At 39.6% G+C, this 17,500-nt stretch overlaps 1 protein-coding gene across 2 annotated transcripts in view; it reads left to right on the plus strand.

The window, feature by feature from the left end:
- LOC143291561 (uncharacterized) overlaps positions 1-17,500 on the plus strand; it is a 160,648-nt gene that overhangs the window by 93,350 nt on the left and 49,798 nt on the right. For both annotated transcript variants that reach the window (XM_076601473.1, XM_076601474.1), the window contains exons 3-4: positions 9,054-9,392; positions 14,559-14,597. In XM_076601473.1, the coding sequence (XP_076457588.1) occupies positions 9,054-9,392; positions 14,559-14,597 (378 nt within the window). The remainder of the gene's footprint in view (positions 1-9,053; positions 9,393-14,558; positions 14,598-17,500) is intronic.

Raw genomic sequence — 17,500 nt, forward strand, 5'->3', positions numbered from 1 at the left:
GATACAACACATTGATTCTGTTCATCTGCTTATTAGATACAACACATTGATTCTGTTCATCTGCTTATTAGATACAACACATTGATTCTGTTCATCTGCTTATTAGATACAACACATTGATTCTGTTCATCTGCTTATTAGATACAACACATTGATTCTGTTCATCTGCTTATTAGATACAACACATTGATTCTGTTCATCTACTTATTAGATACAACACATTGATTCTGTTCATCTGCTTATTAGATACAACACATTGATTCTGTTCATCTGCTTATTAGATACAACACATTGATTCTGTTCATCTGCTTATTAGATACAACACATTGATTCTGTTCATCTGCTTATTAGATACAACACATTGATTCTGTTCATCTACTTATTAGATACAACACATTGATTCTGTTCATCTGCTTATTAGATACAACACATTGATTCTGTTCATCTGCTTATTAGATACAACACATTGATTCTGTTCATCTGCTTATTAGATACAACACATTGATTCTGTTCATCTGCTTATTAGATACAACACATTGATTCTGTTCATCTACTTATTAGATACAACACATTGATTCTGTTCATCTGCTTATTAGATACAACACATTGATTCTGTTCATCTGCTTATTAGATACAACACATTGATTCTGTTCATCTGCTTATTAGATACAACACATTGATTCTGTTCATCTGCTTATTAGATACAACACATTGATTCTGTTCATCTACTTATTAGATACAACACATTGATTCTGTTCATCTGCTTATTAGATACAACACATTGATTCTGTTCATCTACTTATTAGATACAACACATTGATTCTGTTCATCTGCTTATTAGATACAACACATTGATTCTGTTCATCTGCTTATTAGATACAACACATTGATTCTGTTCATCTACTTATTAGATACAACACATTGATTCTGTTCATCTACTTATTAGATACAACACATTGATTCTGTTCATCTACTTATTAGATACAACACATTGATTCTGTTCATCTGCTTATTAGATACAACACATTGATTCTGTTCATCTGCTTATTAGATACAACACATTGATTCTGTTCATCTACTTATTAGATACAACACATTGATTCTGTTCATCTACTTATTAGATACAACACATTGATTCTGTTCATCTGCTTATTAGATACAACACATTGATTCTGTTCATCTGCTTATTAGATACAACACATTGATTCTGTTCATCTACTTATTAGATACAACACATTGATTCTGTTCATCTACTTATTAGATACAACACATTGATTCTGTTCATCTACTTATTAGATACAACACATTGATTCTGTTCATCTACTTATTAGATACAACACATTGATTCTGTTCATCTACTTATTAGATACAACACATTGATTCTGTTCATCTGCTTATTAGATACAACACATTGATTCTGTTCATCTACTTATTAGATACAACACATTGATTCTGTTCATCTACTTATTAGATACAACACATTGATTCTGTTCATCTACTTATTAGATACAACACATTGATTCTGTTCATCTACTTATTAGATACAACACATTGATTCTGTTCATCTGCTTATTAGATACAACACATTGATTCTGTTCATCTACTTATTAGATACAACACATTGATTCTGTTCATCTGCTTATTAGATACAACACATTGATTCTGTTCATCTACTTATTAGATACAACACATTGATTCTGTTCATCTACTTATTAGATACAACACATTGATTCTGTTCATCTACTTATTAGATACAACACATTGATTCTGTTCATCTACTTATTAGATACAACACATTGATTCTGTTCATCTACTTATTAGATACAACACATTGATTCTGTTCATCTACTTATTAGATACAACACATTGATTCTGTTCATCTACTTATTAGATACAACACATTGATTCTGTTCATCTGCTTATTAGATACAACACATTGATTCTGTTCATCTACTTATTAGATACAACACATTGATTCTGTTCATCTACTTATTAGATACAACACATTGATTCTGTTCATCTACTTATTAGATACAACACATTGATTCTGTTCATCTACTTATTAGATACAACACATTGATTCTGTTCATCTACTTATTAGATACAACACATTGATTCTGTTCATCTACTTATTAGATACAACACATTGATTCTGTTCATCTGCTTATTAGATACAACACATTGATTCTGTTCATCTACTTATTAGATACAACACATTGATTCTGTTCATCTACTTATTAGATACAACACATTGATTCTGTTCATCTACTTATTAGATACAACACATTGATTCTGTTCATCTACTTATTAGATACAACACATTGATTCTGTTCATCTACTTATTAGATACAACACATTGATTCTGTTCATCTACTTATTAGATACAACACATTGATTCTGTTCATCTACTTATTAGATACAACACATTGATTCTGTTCATCTACTTATTAGATACAACACATTGATTCTGTTCATCTACTTATTAGATACAACACATTGATTCTGTTCATCTACTTATTAGATACAACACATTGATTCTGTTCATCTACTTATTAGATACAACACATTGATTCTGTTCATCTACTTATTAGATACAACACATTGATTCTGTTCATCTGCTTATTAGATACAACACATTGATTCTGTTCATCTCTTATTAGATACAACACATTGATTCTGTTCATCTACTTATTAGATACAACACATTGATTCTGTTCATCTCTATAGATACAACACATTATTCTGTTCATCTACTAGCTACAACACATTGATTCTGTTCATCTGCCTTATTAGATACAACACATTGATTACTGTCTTCATCTGCTTATTAGATACAACACATTGATTCTGTTCATCTACTTATTAGATACAACACATTGATTCTGTTCATCTGCTTATTAGATACAACACATTGATTCTGTTCATCTGCTTATTAGATACAACACATTGATTCTGTTCATCTGCTTATTAGATACAACACATTGATTCTGTTCATCTACTTATTAGATACAACACATTGATTCTGTTCATCTACTTATTAGATACAACACATTGATTCTGTTCATCTACTTATTAGATACAACACATTGATTCTGTTCATCTACTTATTAGATACAACACATTGATTCTGTTCATCTACTTATTAGATACAACACATTGATTCTGTTCATCTACTTATTAGATACAACACATTGATTCTGTTCATCTACTTATTAGATACAACACATTGATTCTGTTCATCTACTTATTAGATACAACACATTGATTCTGTTCATCTACTTATTAGATACAACACATTGATTCTGTTCATCTACTTATTAGATACAACACATTGATTCTGTTCATCTACTTATTAGATACAACACATTGATTCTGTTCATCTACTTATTAGATACAAACACATTGATTCTGTTCATCTACTTATTAGATACAACACATTGATTCTGTTCATCTACTTATTAGATACAACACATTGATTCTGTTCATCTGCTTATTAGATACAACACATTGATTCTGTTCATCTACTTATTAGATACAACACATTGATTCTGTTCATCTACTTATTAGATACAACACATTGATTCTGTTCATCTACTTATTAGATACAACACATTGATTCTGTTCATCTGCTTATTAGATACAACACATTGATTCTGTTCATCTAGCTTATTAGATACAACACATTGATTCTGTTCATCTGCTTATTAGATACAACACATTGATTCTGTTCATCTACTTATTAGATACAAACACATTGATTCTGTTCATCTACTTATTAGATACAACACATTGATTTGTTCATCTACTTATTAGATACAACACATTGATTCTGGTCATCTACTTATTAGATACAACACATTGATTCTGTCATCTACTTATTAGATACAACACATTGATTCTGTTCATCTGCTTATTAGATACAACACATTGATTCTGTTCATCTGCTTATTAGATACAACACATTGATTCTGTTCATCTGCTTATTAGATACAACACATTGATTCTGTTCATCTACTTATTAGATACAACACATTGATTCTGTTCATCTACTTATTAGATACAACACATTGATTCTGTTCATCTACTTATTAGATACAACACATTGATTCTGTTCATCTGCTTATTAGATACAACACATTGATTCTGTTCATCTGCTTATTAGATACAACACATGATTCTGTTCATCTACTTATTAGATACAACACATTGATTCTGTTCATCTCTTATTAGATACAACACATTGATTCTGTTCATCTACTTATTAGATACAACACATTGATTCTGTTCATCTGCTTATTAGATACAACACATTGATTCTGTTCATCTGCTTATTAGATACAACACATTGATTCTGTTCATCTGCTTATTAGATACAACACATTGATTCTGTTCATCTACTTATTAGATACAACACATTGATTCTGTTCATCTACTTATTAGATACAACACATTGATTCTGTTCATCTACTTATTAGATACAACACATTGATTCTGTTCATCTACTTATTAGATACAACACATTGATTCTGTTCATCTACTTATTAGATACAACACATTGATTCTGTTCATCTACTTATTAGATACAACACATTGATTCTGTTCATCTACTTATTAGATACAACACATTGATTCTGTTCATCTACTTATTAGATACAACACATTGATTCTGTTCATCTACTTATTAGATACAACACATTGATTCTGTTCATCTACTTATTAGATACAACACATTGATTCTGTTCATCTGCTTATTAGATACAACACATTGATTCTGTTCATCTACTTATTAGATACAACACATTGATTCTGTTCATCTACTTATTAGATACAACACATTGATTCTGTTCATCTACTTATTAGATACAACACATTGATTCTGTTCATCTGCTTATTAGATACAAACACATTGATTCTGTTCATCTGCTTATTAGATACAACACATTGATTCTGTTCATCTACTTATTAGATACAACACATTGATTCTGTTCATCTACTTATTAGATACAACACATTGATTCTGTTCATCTGCTTATTAGATACAAACACATTGATTCTGTTCATCTGCTTATTAGATACAACACATTGATTCTGTTCATCTGCTTATTAGATACAACACATGATTCTGTTCATCTAACTTATTAGATACAAACACATTGATTCTGTTCATCTGCTTATTAGATACAACACATTGATTCTGTTCATCTACTTATTAGATACAACACATTGATTCTGTTCATCTACTTATTAGATACAACACATTGATTCTGTTCATCTACTTATTAGATACAACACATTGATTCTGTTCATCTGCTTATTAGATACAACACATTGATTCTGTTCATCTACTTATTAGATACAACACATTGATTCTGTTCATCTACTTATTAGATACAACACATTGATTCTGTTCATCTACTTATTAGATACAACACATTGATTCTGTTCATCTGCTTATTAGATACAACACATTGATTCTGTTCATCTACTTATTAGATACAACACATTGATTCTGTTCATCTACTTATTAGATACAACACATTGATTCTGTTCATCTGCTTATTAGATACAACACATTGATTCTGTTCATCTGCTTATTAGATACAACACATTGATTCTGTTCATCTGCTTATTAGATACAACACATTGATTCTGTTCATCTGCTTATTAGATACAACACATTGATTCTGTTCATCTGCTTATTAGATACAACACATTGATTCTGTTCATCTACTTATTAGATACAACACATTGATTCTGTTCATCTGCTTATTAGATACAACACATTGATTCTGTTCATCTGCTTATTAGATACAACACATTGATTCTGTTCATCTCTTATTAGATACAACACATTGATTCTGTTCATCTGCTTATTAGATACAACACATTGATTCTGTTCATCTACTTATTAGATACAACACATTGATTCTGTTCATCTGCTTATTAGATACAACACATTGATTCTGTTCATCTGCTTATTAGATACAACACATTGATTCTGTTCATCTGCTTATTAGATACAACACATTGATTCTGTTCATCTCTTATTAGATACAACACATTGATTCTGTTCATCTCTTATTAGATACAACACATTGATTCTGTTCATCTCTTATTAGATACAACACATGATTCTGTTCATCTCTTATTAGATACAACACATTGATTCTGTTCATCTGCTTATTAGATACAACACATTGATTCTTTGGATAAATTTCATAGCTCACTTTTAAGATCACCTTTATTTATTCATGTTCCATCTACTTATATAGATTCAACACATTGATTCTGTTCAATCTACAATTAGATTTACTTAACATTGATTCCTTTCATGCGCTTATAGATGAAAGCAAAACATGTGTAATTCAGATATCTATCTTTAAGTAATACAAAATGATATTTCATCGTACTTATAGATTACAACAATTGATTCTGTTGCAATCTTACTTAGATACAGATCACATTGATGCTGTTCATCTGCTTTTGGATGACAAAATTGATTGTGTGTATCGTGACTTTTAGCATAACGAACAGTAATGACTGCGTATTTGCGTTAATTGTAGGGCGATAATTGTACATATGTATTCTGTTTCATGCTTTACTTGTAGTGTGTGTGTACATCTTTGTGTTGTGTTACGGCCGTGCTGTGCATACATACGATTGAAACAATTGTTCTTTCGTTGTTCATGTTACTATTTGATAAACGACAGTTGATTTTTTCATTCCTCTTCTTATGATCATATTCAATACATTGGATTTGTGTCGTTAAAGGCATAATTAGATACAAAAAGGCCTTGCTGTGTCAATTCTTCCATTAGATTATCAATCACATTGACTTCTGTTCCCTCTCTTGTTGTTTAATGGGAAAGAGGGAGAAGATGGCAGAAGTAAAGAAAGAAAGAAAGAAAGAAAGTTTATGCAGGACAAGGTGAAAAGAAGCTGGTTGTAGCATAGCCCTGTACCCCTGATATAGCAGGGTAAGGTGGTTGTAGCATAGCCCTGTACCCCTGATATAGCAGGGCAAGGTGGTTGTAGCATAGCCCTGTACCCCTGATATAGCAGGGCAAGGTGGTTGTAGCATAGCCCTATAACCCTGATATACCAGGGCAAGGTGGTTGTAGCATAGCCCTGTACCCCTGATATAGCAGGGCAAGGTGGTTGTAGCATAGCCCTGTACCCCTGATATAGCAGGGTAAGGTGGTTGTAGCATAGCCCTGCACCCCTGATATAGCAGGGTAAGGTGGTTGTAGCATAGCCCTGTACCCCTGATATAGCAGGGCAAGGTGGTTGTAGCATAGCCCTGTACCCCTGATATAGCAGGGTAAGGTGGTTGTAGCATAGCCCTGTACCCCTGATATAGCAGGGTAAGGTGGTTGTAGCATAGCCCTGTACCCCTGATGTAGCAGGGTAAGGTGGTTGTAGCATAGCCCTGTACCCCTGATATAGCAGGGCAAGGTGGTTATAGCATAGCCCTGTACCCCTGATATAGCAGGGTAAGGTGGTTGTAGCATAGCCCTGCACCCCTGATATAGCAGGGTAAGGTGGTTGTAGCATAGCCCTGCACCCCTGATATAGCAGGGCAAGGTGAAAAGAAGCTGGGTGAAGCATAGTCCTGTACATTGATAAAACCAGTTGTTCTCCCCTTCTCCTTCAGTGTCCTCCCCGCCCCCTCTCCTCCCCCGTCCCCCTTCGCCCTCCCCCCCCCCCTACGCTCCCCCTCCCCTCCCCTACCCCTCCTCCCCCGTCCCCCTTCGCCCTCCCCCCCCCTCTACGCTCCCCCTCCCCTCCCCTACCCCTCCTCCCCCGTCCCCCTTCGCCCTCCCCCCCTCTACGCTCCCCCTCCCCTCCCCTACCCCTCCTCCCCCCCCCATCAAAAAAAAAAAGAAAAAAAGAAAGCAAACAACAACAAAAACTTTCGTCCCCAGATATTCTGACATCACTTTTCTCGATAATGAACCAAACAAGGAAACAAACAAGACAAAGAAGAAAAAAACCCAGAATATCACTCTGAACTGACTGTTGCTCTCTCTCTCTCTCTGAATAAGCGAAACTGAAGAACAATGTAGTTTCATCAAGGAAGAGAGAGAGAGACAGAGAGAGAGTGAGAGAGACAAAGTTCAGTGCATTGTATTGTAGTGCACCACCTCACAGTCCCACAATGCATGCTCACATCAACATCAACTGAATTCTAAACAATGATCAACTGGTCCTTGTCTGTGTAGTTTTACGCCACAAACGAACTTCTCTTTTTTCTCTCTCTTTTTTTTTTGTGGCCTCAGTTGCATGCAGGTCAATGAGCTCCCGCATTTCCTTTTTTGACTCACATGTTATGTCAGGTTTTTTGTTGTTGTTGTTTGTTGTTGGTGGTGTTTTTCTTTAGTGCTTCACATGCCTTCTTCATAACCCCCCCCTTTTTTTCACATACTGTTTTCATGAATCCTCATTTGTAATAGTTCCGTTAGTATTCAAATAAGTAGTGTGTGTGTGTGTGTGTGTGTGTGTGTGTGTGTGTGTGTGTGTGTGTGTGCACGCGCGCATGTGATGGTGGGGTAGGGAGGAAGTAAGTTTCCTTAGCAAATATGTATACACGTGTAGGTATGCTTTGTTGCAATGTGATATTTGTTTTCTTTGAAATTTTTATTCGTATTACCTTTCACCGACATCAGAAGTATATATATCCATATTTGAAAGTGAACTTCTCTCTTGGAGAGATAATATTATTAAAGTGTCCTGTCTTCTCGAACAGTTTTACACCACAAATGAATTTCACTGACTGGATGTAAAAAGGCATTTAGCCTTTTTTATGTGTTGTTTTACACCACAAATATAAACTTCTGTTAGTACAAATAATGAGGAAGTATTCTGTACCCTTGTGTAGTTTTACATCATCACACAGACATAGACACAGACACATAGAGACACACAGACACACACACACACACACACACACACACACACACACACACACACACACACATGAACGTCTCTCACCAGGTGATAATAACAAAGTGTCCTTTTCTCTCCTCACCCCCCTCCACCCCCCTACCCCTCAGCCCCAGAAGGCATGCGCACGGGACCCTTTGAAGGCGTGGAGAGACTGCGCGAGATCTCGTGCACCTCGGACACGGCTGACGAGGACATCACCACGGTCAAGCTGTTCGACCCTCGGAACGACACCTACCTCGTCTACATCAAGCTCCGATCCAGGCAGTGTCGGGCCAGCACCGTCTTCTCCTCCTGCGACCTGGGGGGTCAAGGTCAGAGCAAGGTGACCTTGAGGGCCATCATCAACGACCTTCAGGAGGGCGAGGTCAGGACCTACGGCTGCGAGGTCATCCGCGTGACGGACGAGGCCGTGTCCATGTTCCACTTCGTCAACGTGTCATACAATGGTGAGACAAAGAGAGGGACATGTTTGGTTGTCGTTGTTGTTGTTGTTGTCGTCGTCATCGTTGTTATTGCTGTTGTCGTTGTTGTTGATGTCGCTGACATTGTCGTCGTTGTTCTTGTCGTTGTTCTTGTAGTTGTTGTCGTCGTCGTCGTTGTTGTTATTGTCTCTGTTATTGTTGTCGTCGTTGTTGCTGTCGTTGTTGTTGGTGGTGCTATTGTTGCCGTCGTTGTTGGTGGTGCTATTGTTGCTGTCGTTGTTGTTGGTGGTGCTATTGTTGCTGTCGTTGTTGGTGGTGCTATTGTTGCTGTCGTTGTTGTTGGTGGTGCTATTGTTGCTGTCGTTGTTGTTGGTGGTGCTATTGTTGCTGTCGTTGTTGTTGGTGGTGCTATTGTTGCTGTCGTTGTTGTTGGTGGTGCTATTGTTGCTGTCGTTGTTGTTGGTGGTCCTATTGTTGCTGTCGTTGTTGTAGTTGTGTGCTGTACACTGTGTTCACTGTGTGCTGTGTTCACTGTGTGCTGTGTTCACTGTGTGCTGCGTTCACTGTGTTCACCGTGTGCTGTGTTCACTGTTCAGTGTGTTCACTGTGTGCTGCGTTCACTGTGTGTTGTGCTCAGTGTGTGCTGTGTTCACTATATGTTGTGTTCACTGTGTGCTGTGTTCACGGTGTGCTGTGTTCACTATACGTTGTGCTCACTGTGTGCTGCGTTCACTGTGTTCACTGTGTGCTGTGTTCACTGTGTGCTGTGTTCACTGTGTGCAGTGTTCACTGTGCTCAATGTGTGCTGTGTGCAGTGTTCACTGTGCTCAATGTTCACTGTGTGCTGTGTTCACTGTGTGCAGTGTTCACTGTGCTCAATGTGTGCTGTGTGCTGTGTTCACTGTGCTCAATGTGTGCTGTGTGCTGTGTTCACTATATGTTGTGTTCACCGTGTTCATGGTGTGCTGTGTTCACTGTGTACTGCGTTCACTGTGTTCAATGTGTGCTGTGTTCACTGTGTTCAATGTGTGCTGTGTTCAATACGTGTTGTGTGCTGTGTTCACTATATGTTGTGTTCACTGTGTGCTGCGTTCACTGTGTTCACTATATGCTGTGTTTAATGTGTGCTGTGTTCAATGTGTGCTGTGCTGTGTTCACTATATGTTGTGTTCACTGTGTGTTGTGTTCACTATGAGTTGTGTGCTGTGTTCACGGTGTGCTGTGTTCACGGTGTGCTGTGTTCACGGTGTGCTGTGTGCTGTGTTCACGGTGTGCTGTGTTCACGGTGTGCTGTGTGCTGTGTTCACGGTGTGCTGTGTTCACGGTGTGCTGTGTTCACGGTGTACTGTGTGCTGTGTTCACGGTGTACTGTGTGCTGTGTTCACGGTGTACTGTGTGCTGTGTTCACGGTGTGCTGTGTTCACGGTGTGCTGTGTGCTGTGTTCACTGTGTGCCGTGTTCAATGTGTGCTGTGTGCTGTGTTCACTGTGTGCTGTGTTCACTGTGTGCTGTGTTCACTGTGTGCTGTGTTCACTGTGTGCTGTGTTCAATGTGCGCTGTGTGCTGTGTTCAATGTGCGCTGTGTGCTGTGTTCAATGTGTGCTGTGTGCCGTGTTCACTGTGTGCTGTGTTCAATGTGCGCTGTGTGCTGTGTTCACTGTGTGCCGTGTTCAATGTGCGCTGTGTGCTGTGTTCACTGTGTGCTGTGTGCTGTGTTCACTGTGTGCCGTGTTCACTGTGTGCTGTGTTCACTGTGCGCTGTGTGCCGTGTTCACTGTGTGCTGTGTTCACTGTGCGCTGTGTGCTGTGTTCAATGTGTGCTGTGTGCTGTGTTCACTGTGTGCCGTGTTCAATGTGCGCTGTGTGCTGTGTTCACTGTGTGCCGTGTTCAATGTGCGCTGTGTGCTGTGTTCACTGTGTGCCGTGTTCAATGTGCGCTGTGTGCTGTGTTCACTGTGTGCCGTGTTCAATGTGCGCTGTGTGCTGTGTTCACTGTGTGCCGTGTTCAATGTGCGCTGTGTGCTGTGTTCACTGTGTGCTGTGTTCACGGTGTGCTGTGTGCTGTGTTCACTGTGTGCCGTGTTCAATGTGCGCTGTGTGCTGTGTTCACTGTGTGCTGTGTTCACGGTGTGCTGTGTGCTGTGTTCACGGTGTGCCGTGTTCAATGTGCGCTGTGTGCTGTGTTCACGGTGTGCTGTGTGCTGTATTCACTGTGTGCCGTGTTCAATGTGCGCTGTGTGCTGTGTTCACTGTGTGCCGTGTTCAATGTGCGCTGTGTGCTGTGTTCAATGTGTGCCGTGTTCAATGTGCGCTGTGTGCTGTGTTCACTGTGTGCCGTGTTCAATGTGCGCTGTGTGCTGTGTTCACTGTGTGCTGTGTTCAATGTGTGCCGTGTTCAATGTGCGCTGTGTGCTGTGTTCACCGTTCACTACTACGTCCAGGGAGGTAATGCTATCTGATGAAAAAACGGAAGTTATCGTTCGGTGTGTTTCTTTAATTATTACAGTTGCTGTTGTTGTTATCTGTTCATTCATTCATTCATTCATTCATTCATTCATTCATTTTTTGGGTGGGTGGGTGGGTGGGTGGGTAGGGGGAATATGTTTGTGTTGGGATTGGGGAGGACAGTCGGTGTGGGTGATGTACTGTATTGTATTGTATTGTATTGTATTGTATTGTGCTGTATTGTATTGTATTGTGCTGTATTGTATTGTGCTGTATTGTATTGTGCTGTATTGTATTGTATTGTATTGTGCTGTATTGTATTGTATTGTATTGTGCTGTATTGTATTGTATTGTGCTGTATTGTATTGTATTGTATTGTATTGTATTGTATTGTACTGTATTGTATTGTATTGTATTGTGCTGTATTGTATTGTATTGTATTGTATTGTACTGTATTGTATTGTATTGTATTGTGCTGTATTGTATTGTACTGTATTGTATTGTATTGTATTGTATTGTACTGTATTGTATTGTATTGTATTGTATTGTACTGTATTGTATTGTACTGTATTGTATTGTATTGTATTGTATTGTACTGTATTGTATTGTATTGTATTGTACTGTATTGTATTGTGCTGTATTGTATTGTATTGTATTGTATTGTATTGTATTGTATTGTGCTGTATTGTATTGTATTGTGTTGTGTTGTATTGTATTGTATTGTACTGTATTGTATTGTATTGTATTGTATTGTACTGTATTGTATTGTATTGTATTGTGCTGTATTGTATTGTACTGTATTGTATTGTATTGTATTGTACTGTATTGTATTGTATTGTATTGTATTGTGCTGTATTGTATTGTACTGTATTGTATTGTATTGTATTGTGCTGTATTGTATTGTACTGTATTGTATTGTATTGTATTGTGCTGTATTGTATTGTATTGTATTGTATTGTGCTGTATTGTATTGTATTGTATTGTACTGTATTGTACTGTATTGTATTGTATTGTATTGTATTGTACTGTATTGTATTGTGCTGTATTGTATTGTATTGTATTGTACTGTACTGTATTGTATTGTATTGTGCTGTATTGTATTGTGCTGTATTGTGCTGTATTGTATTGTATTGTATTGTACTGTATTGTATTGTATTGTATTGTATTGTATTGTACTGTATTGTATTGTACTGTGCTGTATTGTATTGTGCTGTATTGTATTGTATTGTGCTGTATTGTATTGTATTGTGCTGTATTGAACTGTATTGTATTGTATTGTGCTGTATTGAACTGTATTGTATTGTATTGTGCTGTATTGTATTGTATTGTATTGTATTGTACTGTATTGTATTGTGCTGTATTGTATTGTACTGTATTGTATTGTATTGTATTGTATTGTATTGTATTGTATTGTACTGTATTGTATTGTACTGTATTGTATTGTATTGTATTGTATTGTACTGTATTGTACTGTATTGTATTGTATTGTATTGTACTGTATTGTATTGTGCTGTATTGTATTGTATTGTATTGTGCTGTATTGTATTGTATTGTGTTGTATTGTATTGTATTGTATTGTACTGTATTGTATTGTATTGTATTGTGCTGTATTGTATTGTATTGTATTGTGCTGTATTGTATTGTACTGTATTGTATTGTATTGTATTGTACTGTATTGTATTGTATTGTATTGTATTGTGCTGTATTGTATTGTACTGTATTGTATTGTACTGTATTGTATTGTGCTGTATTGTATTGTATTGTATTGTGCTGTATTGTATTGTACTGTATTGTATTGTATTGTATTGTATTGTATTGTGCTGTATTGTATTGTATTGTATTGTATTGTATTGTATTGTACTGTATTGTATTGTATTGTGCTGTATTGTATTGTATTGTATTGTATTGTATTGTATTGTATTGTACTGTATTGTATTGTATTGTATTGTGCTGTATTGTATTGTACTGTATTGTATTGTATTGTATTGTATTGTACTGTATTGTATTGTATTGTATTGTGCTGTATTGTATTGTATTGTATTGTATTGTATTGTATTGTATTGTGCTGTATTGTATTGTATTGTATTGTACTGTATTGTATTGTATTGTATTGTGCTGTATTGTATTGTATTGTATTGTATTGTATTGTGTTGTACTGTATTGTATTGTATTGTATTGTATTGTATTGTATTGTATTGTATTGTATTGTATTGTATTGTATTGTGCTGTATTGTATTGTATTGTATTGTACTGTATTGTACTGTATTGTATTGTATTGTATTGTATTGTACTGTATTGTATTGTGCTGCATTGTATTGTATTGTACTGTACTGTATTGTATTGTATTGTGCTGTATTGTATTGTGCTGTATTGTACTGTATTGTATTGTATTGTACTGTATTGTATTGTATTGTATTGTACTGTATTGTATTGTATTGTATTGTGCTGTATTGTATTGTACTGTATTGTATTGTATTGTATTGTACTGTATTGTACTGTATTGTACTGTATTGTATTGTATTGTACTGTATTGTACTGTACTGTACTGTATTGTATTGTGCTGTATTGTATTGTATTGTATTGTACTGTATTGTATTGTATTGTATTGTACTGTATTGTACTGTATTGTATTGTATTGTACTGTACTGTACTGTATTGTATTGTATTGTATTGTATTGTACTGTATTGTATTGTATTGTACTGTACTGTATTGTATTGTATTATATTGTATTTGTTTATTTACAGCGCAGCCAACTACTACTACCACCACTACAACCACGACAGGTAAGTTATGTGTGTGTGTGTGTGCGTGCGTGCGTGCGTGCATGCGTGTGTGTGTGTGTGTCTGTGTGTGTGTCTGTGTGTGTGTCTGTGTGTCTGTCTATGTTTGGTCGCGCGCGCGGGTGTGTGTGTATGTGTGTGTGTGAGAGAGATTGACAATTTTTAAGACATTACCTGTGTTTACAAAAAAAATGTTTGTCAGTCTCTCTCTGTCTCTGTCGCTGTCTCTCTGTCTGTCTGTCTGTCTGTCTGTCCCTCTCTCTGTCCCTCTCTCTCATTATCTCTTTCTTTCTGTCTCTCTCTGTGTCTCTCTCTTCCTCTTTTTTCTCTCTCTGTTTCTCCTTGTCTCCTTTTCTCTGTCCCGCTCTTTCTATCCATCTCTCTCTCTCTCTCATTGTCCCTCTCTGTCTCTCTTCCTCTCTTAATCTCTTTCTGTCTTTCTCTCTGTTCCTGTGTGTGTGTGTGTGTGTGTGTGTGTGTGTGTGTGTGTGTGTGTGTGTGTGTGTGTGTGTGTGTGTGTGTGTGTTTCCCCACTGTATCTCAAAATATGAACGAACCCACTTTCCTCTTTTCTTCTTCTTCCTTTCTCCAAGCGCCTGCTCCCCCCTACACCCCCCTACTCACCTCACAGCCCCCGTAATGCTCCCCACCTCCACCCCCCTACTCACCTCACAGCCCCCGTAATGCTCCCCACCTCCACCCCCCTACTCACCTCACAGCCCCCGTAATGCTCCCCCCCTACTCACCTCACAGCCCCCGTAATGCTCCCCCCCTACTCACCTCACAGCCCCCGTAATGCTCCCCACCTCCACCCCCCTACTCACCTCACAGCCCCCGTAATCCTCTCCCCCTACACCCCCCTACTCACCTCACAGCCCCCGTAATCCTCTCCCCCTACACCCCCCTAGTCACCTCACAGCCCCCGTAAATTAATGCTCCCCACCTCCACCCCCCTACTCACCTCACAGCCCCCGTAATCCTCTCCCCCTACACCCCCTACTCACCTCACAGCCCCCGTAATCCTCTCCCCCTACACCCCCCTACTCACCTCACAGCCCCCGTAATCCTCTCCCCCTACACCCCCCTAGTCACCTCACAGCCCCCGTAATCCTCTCCCCCTACACCCCCCTACTCACCTCACAGCCCCCGTAATCCTCTCCCCCTACACCCCCTACTCACCTCACAGCCCCCGTAATCCTCTCCCCCTACACCCCCCTACTCACCTCACAGTGCCCCGTAATGCTCCCCCCCTCCACCCCCCTACTCACCTCACAGCCCCCGTAATGCTCCCCCCTCCACCCCCCTACTCACCTCACAGCCCCCGTAATGCTCCCCCCCTACACCCCCCTACTCACCTCACAGCCCCCGTAATGCTCCCCACCTCCACCCCCCTACTCACCTCACAGCCCCCGTAATCCTCTCCCCCTACACCCCCTACTCACCTCACAGCCCCCGTAATCCTCTCCCCCTACACCCCCTACTCACCTCACAGTGCCCCGTAATGCTCCCCCCCTCCACCCCCCTACTCACCTCACAGCCCCCGTAATCCTCTCCCCCCTACACCCCCTACTCACCTCACAGCCCCCGTAATCTCTCCCCCCTACACCCCCTACTCACCTCACAGTGCCCCCGTAATGCTCCCCCCCTCCACCCCCCTACTCACCTTACAGCCTCCGTAATGCTCCCCCCCTCCACCCCCCTACTCACCTCACAGCCCCCGTAATGCTCCCCCCCTACACCCCCCCTACTCACCTTACAGCCCCCGTAATGCTCCCCCCCTACACCCCCCACACCCCCCTCCCGTATCATTCTGTCCTCCTCCCCCACATGCCCCGTAGCCCCCCCTCCTCTCCCCCCTCCCTCCTCTCCTCCACCCCTCCTCTCCTCCACCCCTCTCCCAACCCCCCGCGCCCCACTCTCTTCTCGCCCCCCCCCCCCCCGCGCCCCCCTAGTCCGCCATGCCCATTCTCCACATCAGGTGGAAATGATTGAAACACGTCAGTCTCTTCCGTTCTGCCCGTCACCATACTGACTGGCGACTTGATCTTCTGCTGATTCTCTCTCTCTCTTTCTTTTTTTCTTCTCTTTTTTCTGCCTTTCTTTCTGTCCGTCTCTCTCACAACGTTCAAACAACAACACAAAACACACACACCCAGCCCCCCCTATTCCCCCACCCCCCTCCCTACAAACCCCAAACACGGGTTAGAAGGAAAGCTAACTGCCAACTGGTCAACTTCGTTTCCATCACGGTGCCGACCACTCCAGCTATGAGCCAATGAACGTGACCCTCATTGAATCTCAGCCAATCAGGCCCTCCCATCCAGCAGTCCTCCCCTGTGGTTCAGCCAATGAACGTGATCGTATTAAATCTCAACCAATCACGCCGCATCAGCCTAGCCTCCCTCCTTACATGCATACACACACAGCCACTCAACCACACAAACACACACACACACGCTCGCACGCATACACGCACATGCATACAAACACACACAAACACGCACATACATGCACACAAACAAACGAACACACACACACACGCACACATTCACATACACAAACAGAGACAGACAGACAGACACAGACAGACAGACTGACAGAGACAGGCAGAGACAGAGACAGGCAGAGACACAGAGAGGGAAAGACAGACACACAGACAGACACAGACAGGCAGACTGACAGAGACAGGCAGAGACAGACAGACAGACAGAGACAGACAGACAGATAGGCAGAAACAGAGACAGATAGGCAGAAACAGACAGAGACAGATAGAGACAGACACACAGAGACAGAAAGGCACAGACAGAAAGTGTCAGTGTGTTCTCAGGACACGATGTGGTGGGGAGGGGGGTGGGAGAGGGAGGAAGGTGGGTGTGTGGTGGGGAGGGGAGAGGGAGGAAGGTGGT

This window comes from Babylonia areolata, chromosome 17, assembly GCF_041734735.1.
Source record: "Babylonia areolata isolate BAREFJ2019XMU chromosome 17, ASM4173473v1, whole genome shotgun sequence".
Classification (NCBI taxonomy): domain Eukaryota; kingdom Metazoa; phylum Mollusca; class Gastropoda; order Neogastropoda; family Buccinidae; genus Babylonia; species Babylonia areolata.